Source organism: Echinops telfairi, unplaced genomic scaffold, assembly GCF_000313985.2.
Source record: "Echinops telfairi isolate 266 unplaced genomic scaffold, ASM31398v2 ScPeMD7_7467;HRSCAF=8505_1, whole genome shotgun sequence".
NCBI lineage: Eukaryota > Metazoa > Chordata > Mammalia > Afrosoricida > Tenrecidae > Echinops > Echinops telfairi.
In genome coordinates this window covers 25798243-25804242 of record NW_022111368.1, presented here as the reverse complement: position 1 = coordinate 25804242, position 6000 = coordinate 25798243, and the positions used below count along the sequence as shown (strand labels likewise).

General features: G+C 37.4%; 1 protein-coding gene across 1 annotated transcript in view; it reads left to right on the top strand.

Annotated features, from left to right (window-relative positions):
• EIF5B (eukaryotic translation initiation factor 5B) overlaps window positions 1–6000 on the top strand; it is a 71274-nt gene that overhangs the window by 14057 nt on the left and 51217 nt on the right. Inside the window, exons 2-4 of the mRNA XM_004704343.2 lie at window positions 3252–3377; window positions 3479–3563; window positions 4209–4884. Coding sequence (XP_004704400.1) covers window positions 3252–3377; window positions 3479–3563; window positions 4209–4884 — 887 coding nt within the window. The remainder of the gene's footprint in view (window positions 1–3251; window positions 3378–3478; window positions 3564–4208; window positions 4885–6000) is intronic.

The window sequence follows — 6000 nt, the reverse complement described above, 5'->3', positions numbered from 1 at the left end:
CTCTCCACTTAAGCCCCCGGCATTAGGTCCTCATTTTTCCCCTCCCGCCCCGCTCTCCCCTCCCTCATGAGCCCTTGATAATTTATAAATTATTATTTTGTCATATCTTGCCCTTTCTGGCGTCTCCCTTCACGAGTGGACCCTTTATACTATTTTAATGAGGCAACATGGTTTAGGTGAAGGCTGGCAAAGTTTGGGAGGTGGGGCATGTGCCGTTCTTTAATCATTGATACCTTACCATTTCCAGAAGTTGCTGCAATGTGGAATGTTGGCAGGGCTGCTTGGCCAGACTCTGTTTCTGTTTCCTGATGAGACTAGAAATTCCTCTTTGATTCTTCCCGCTTCCTTCCTGTATACAGTCAACTTAAGTGTTGTTGATTCTGTCATCTTAACAGAATATTTATGTAATTGACTCACAGCTTTATCTTGTTTGCCGTATTTGCAAATGAGGTTTTCAGCCTTTCTCATAATGATAACTTCAAGAGCTTGTTAACTGGTCTTACTGCTTCTTGACTGGTCCAGCTTCTGCACAGTCACACATACCAGAAGTAGCTTACAAAACTGAAAATTTGATCATGAAAGCTGTTAAAGAGCTCTGTTTAAGATGAGATTTCCTAGATTGCGTCACTGCTCTGTGTGATACTGGGCAAATTTTCTGTGCCTTATTTTCATTTGTTTTAAAAGGTAAAATATGAATGATTATAGTTCAACTCTGGCCCACTGTCATCGAGGAAAAATAACTACTTACCTCTGATCTTTTAGTTTATGGTTCTTTACATCAAGGGTGGGATCAAGAAATCCATAATTTTATAGAAAGCTGCTCAGGCAGTTCATTCCCTGAGCACCTGCCCCGAGGCACAATGCATCTTTTGCTGCTGCTGTTGTAGCTAAGTGCCATCGAGTTGATTCTGACCCATAGTGATCCTATGCACAACAGAACAAAATACTACACAGTCCTGCACCATCCTTACAATTGTTCTGTGCCAGAGCCCATTGATGAAACCACCGTGTCAATCCCTTTCATCAAGGGCCTTCCTCTTTTATGCCACTCCTCCACTTAACCAAACATTAGGTCCTTCTCCAGGCACTGGTCTCTCCTGACAGTATCTCCGAAGGATGTAAGACGAAATCTTGCCATCTTTGCCTCTAAGGAGCACTCTAGCCTAACTTCTTCCATCACAGATTGATTTGTTCTTTTAGCCATCCATGATACATTCATATTCTTCTGTAGCACCACAATTCAAGTGCACCAATTCTTCTATGACCTTCCTTATTCAATATCCAACTTTCATATACATGTGGTACAATGGAGAGTACCATAGCTTGGGTCAGGTGCACCTTAATCCTCAAAGCTACATCCTTGGTCTTCAGTACCCTAAAGAGATTTTGTGCTGCAGACTTTCCTAATGTAATACATCTTTTGATCTCTTGTCTGCTGCTTTCATGAGCATTGATTGTGGATCCACTTAACACAAAATCCTTGACAACTTCAACCTTTTCTCCATTTATTATGATGTTACCTATTGGTCCAGTTATGAGGATTTTGGTTTCCTCTACATTGAGTTGTAATCCATACTGAAGAGGACTACCATCCTTGATATTCAGCAGCAAGTGCTTCAATTCCTTCACACTTTCAGCAAGCAAAGTTGTGTCATCTGCTTACCTCGGGTTGTTAATAAGTCTTCCTCTAATCCTGATGCCATGTTCTTCTTCATAAAAGCCAGATTCTCTGATGATTTGCTCAGCATACAGATTGGTGAAAGACAAGTATGGTGAAAGGATACAACCTTGACACACACTTTTCCTGATTTTAAACCATGCCGTACTCCCTTGTTCTGTTCACAACTACCTCTTGATCCATCCATGTACACGTTCTGAATAAGCACAACGATGTGTTCTGGAATACCCATTCTTTTTCAAGTTTATTTCCATGGTTTATTATGGTCCACACAGTTGAATGCCTTTGCATAGCCAGTGAAATACAAATAAACATCTTTCTGGTGTCCTCTGCTTTCAACCAAGGTCCATCTGACATCTGCAATGCTATCCTTTTGTTCCATGCCTTCTTCTGAATCTTGCCTGAACTTCTGGCAGTTCCGTGTCAGTGTGCTGTGTATCTGTGTTGTTGGATGATCTTAAGCAAATTTTAATTGTGTGTGATATCAATGTTGTCATACTATAGTTTGAGTTTTCTTTTGGGTCACATTTCTTTGGAATGGGCACAAATAGGATCTCTTCCCGTCACTTGGCCAGATAACTGTCTTTAAAACTTCCTGGCATAGACGATTGAGTGCGTCCAGTGCTTCTTCAGCTTTCTGAAATCACTTTTATCCTCCTTTTCTGAGTTATTCCATCCCCCTTTTATATAAACTGAGCGTTCCAAATGTGTCTCATCTAGTCTTTTGAGTTGCTGTTGTCAGTTTAATAAGATGTTACACTATGTTACACTATGCTCTTGTGAAAATTACAACCTAGAAAGTCCTAGGGGCAGTTTATTCTGTCATGAGTTCCTAAATTGGAATTGACTCCACTGTAGGTAACAACAATAGATCTTAAAAGAGTGTAGTGCACATGACAGATATTCTTTCTAGTTAAGCTAAGCTATCACTTGGTTTTAAAAATACTTAAAGGGATGCTTTTGGTTTAAGTTTTAATTATTATCTCAGGGCTATAGTTTCTGGAGTCAATCCAGCCTGCATGGTTCTAGATTCTGTTCTGTATTTATTCTCCTGTTGATGAGAATTCTATAGAATCTTTTATCAGATATTTTAGTAGTGATATGTGGGCACCATCCACGTTCTCTTGGTCCCTTGACAAAGGGGGAAGTTGGATGAGAAGACAGCCATTTAGTTCATGCCCTCCTTCCATTCCTGACTTTTCCTTTTTCCTCTGTTGCTCCAGGCAAATCGAGATCGATTGTTGTCCTATGCATGAGTGCTTCACAAGGCCAGTTTTATAAGTTCTCTCAATTTTATAAATAACTCCCTTCAGACATAACAAAAATTTTTATTATCATAGACATTAATTTGTGTGTATTGATTGCCTAGGGTTTTTTTTTTTTAGTTCTTTATAACTGTCTGATTGAAGACAGAAACTTGACTGATGCTGATAAGTAAATACAACTTGTGTCATAGGAGTTTTGTTCATGGATGCTAATGTATTTAAAAGGTCAAAATGATGAAAATTCTTTTGTATGTGTACATGATAGATTATCGTGAGTAACAATTAGGTCCTCTTTGTTTTTATTGAAGTGCCAAGGATGATATTGATCTTGATGCCTTGGCTGCAGAAATAGAAGGAGCTGGTGCTGCCAAGGAACAGGAGCCTTCAAAGTCAAAGGGGAAAAAGAAGAGGGAGAAAAAAAGGCAAGACTTTGAGTAAGTATATATTAAATATATTTGATTTTTATCAGCTTTGGTATTGGATTTACTTATTAAACTAATCCAATGCCTCTAAATATATTTTAATCCTTTTCTAGTGAAGATGATATCCAGAAAGAATTGGAAGAATTGTCTCTAGAGACTCAAGGCATCAAACCGGACAGAGAAACTGCCACGGTAAAGGTAAAAGACAGAGTCTGTTCTCATTCATGTCATTCATGTTTCCTAGACCTGTTTTGGGGAGCTGCATTCAGATGCTTTTTGATGCTTTTTAGAAGTTTATAAAATTCTGATGCCAAAACAGTGAAATCATTTTCAGGAAAGAAATAATCCAGAAGTATGTTGTGGCATGTTACTTGTTCATAAAATTAGTACTTTTGAAGATGATTATAAGATGACAAAAATATTCTGGTGGAGGAAGGTGTTAAATCCTTTCATCTCCATCCCCAATTTTCTATATTGCTTTTTATTTTTTTAATTTGGGTAAACCTTAAAGTAATGAGAACATAGTAGCAGGGTTTTTTCCCCTTTCCAGAATCCCCTTAGGTTTTCCATGGCATTAGAAGAAGGTCATGAACGTGGTCTGGGGTTAGTGCTTATCTTCAGAGCCATTTGTATTCTGAAATTTGTGGTGAATGTAAGATATGTCTGAGACCTAAGCTATCTTCTGGTACCGGGTTGATATTTGTATGCGTGTAAAAAGGAACTTTTCCCCCTCTCCCCTATATGCTTCATGAAGCACATGGTTCTGAAGGGATTAGATGACTTTAGAAAAGAAAATATATTTATGTACTTCTGTTGATATTGCTAATGCTGGAAATTTTTTAGCCAACAGAAAATAATGAAGAAGAGCCCACCTTAAAGCAAGAGAAAAAAAAGAGAGGACAGAAGGGCAAAAAACAAAGTTTTGATGATAATGATAATGAAGAATTGGAAGATAAAGATTCAAAGTCAAAAAAGACTGCAAAACCAAAAGTGGAAACGTATTCTGGGAGTGATGATGATGATGATTTTAATAAAATCTCTAGAAAAGTTAAAGGGAAAGTTCAGAAATCAAATAAAAATTGGGATGGTTCAGAAGAGGATGAAGATAACAGTAGAAGAACTAAAGAACTTTCCAGAGTAAATTCTTCAGGTGAAAGTGGTGATGAATCCGATGAATTTTTGCAGCCTAGAAAAGGACAGAAAAAAAATCAAAAGAACAAGCCAGGCTCTAGTGTAGAGAGTGGAAATGAAGATGAAGATGCCTCCTTCAAAATTAAAACAGTGGCCCAAAAGAAGGCAGAGAAAAAAGAACGTGAGAGGAAAAAGAGAGATGAAGAAAAGGCAAAGCTTCGGAAGCTGAAAGAAAAAGAGGAATTGGAAACAGGTAAAAAAGATGCAAGCAAACTAAAAGAATCTCAGAAGAAACCTGAAGAGGAGCCTTTAAAATCCAAAGTCAGTCTAGAAGCTGGAGCAACACCTGCCTCAGAAGACAAAGGAGAGACTCCCACTGCGGCAGAAGGTTGGTAGTACAGGGGAAAGAATAAAAGGCTTTTGATTCTCACTGTCTACAGTTTGATCATTATACCTCAACAGCATTTTGTTTCTTATTGGTCTTAAAAGTACTTATTTGTAAGAAACCTTTAAGATACTAAATTTGAGTATTCTTTGAATTGATTCTCATTGTTAAACATTTAATGTGTTTACAGTGTCTTTCAAAGACTCTATGCATAGATTAGAATTTTTATAGAATTTCACTGTGAAAAATACCTGTTGTCAATACAGACTGGGAAATGCCTATTAAAATGTTCATTCTTTTTGATAGCTAAGTGGCAGATAATATCTTTGAATTCATTTGTCTTTTAAAAATCCAGTTTAATTTCATGAATGCTATGAATAATGTGCTAAATTTAGTTAATATCCTTTTAAGCTAGAATGAGTCATGTTTTGTACCAGAACCAATTAAGGAAAAATAAGCTTCCTAACCCAATTTCCCTCCCCTAATCAGAATGAAAATAAGTATGGATATAAAAATAATATACCACGAATAGATTATATAAAGAGCCTGCTTGATGCAAGTGGTGTGCTATAGGATGCTGATTGGCAGATTGGACTCACATAGCCACTTTGGAAGAAATGCCTGGAGAACTGCTTCTATCAATGTACAGGATGAACATTCTATGGAGCAAGCAGTTCTCTGCAGTGCTTGGGTTGTCAGGAGTTGGTACTGACTTGACACAGTTAACCACTGTGTGTAGAAAGTCAGTAATTTTTCTTTAAAGGATTCTTAATGTAAAACAAACATGACTTTTCTAACCACTGTTTTGATAATTTGGACATGTTTACGAGAAACAGCATGAAAATAATTGTATAGTCTTTAATTGTTTTGCATAATGCCATAGAGATCTTAGAATATAATCACTGAAACTTATGTTTTATATTCCAAATGGTCCCATAAGGTGGTACCATCCTCATTATTCTATTACAGAAGTGAATCTAGGAGCTGTACCAGGTTCATTCTATTTGTTAACAACTTCTGCTGGGCATCTGTCATGTGCCAGCTATTCTGTTCAGACACCAAGAATTCCTTTAGATGCAATATTGCTCTCCCCCAAATGGGATTTCCTTCTCATACTGA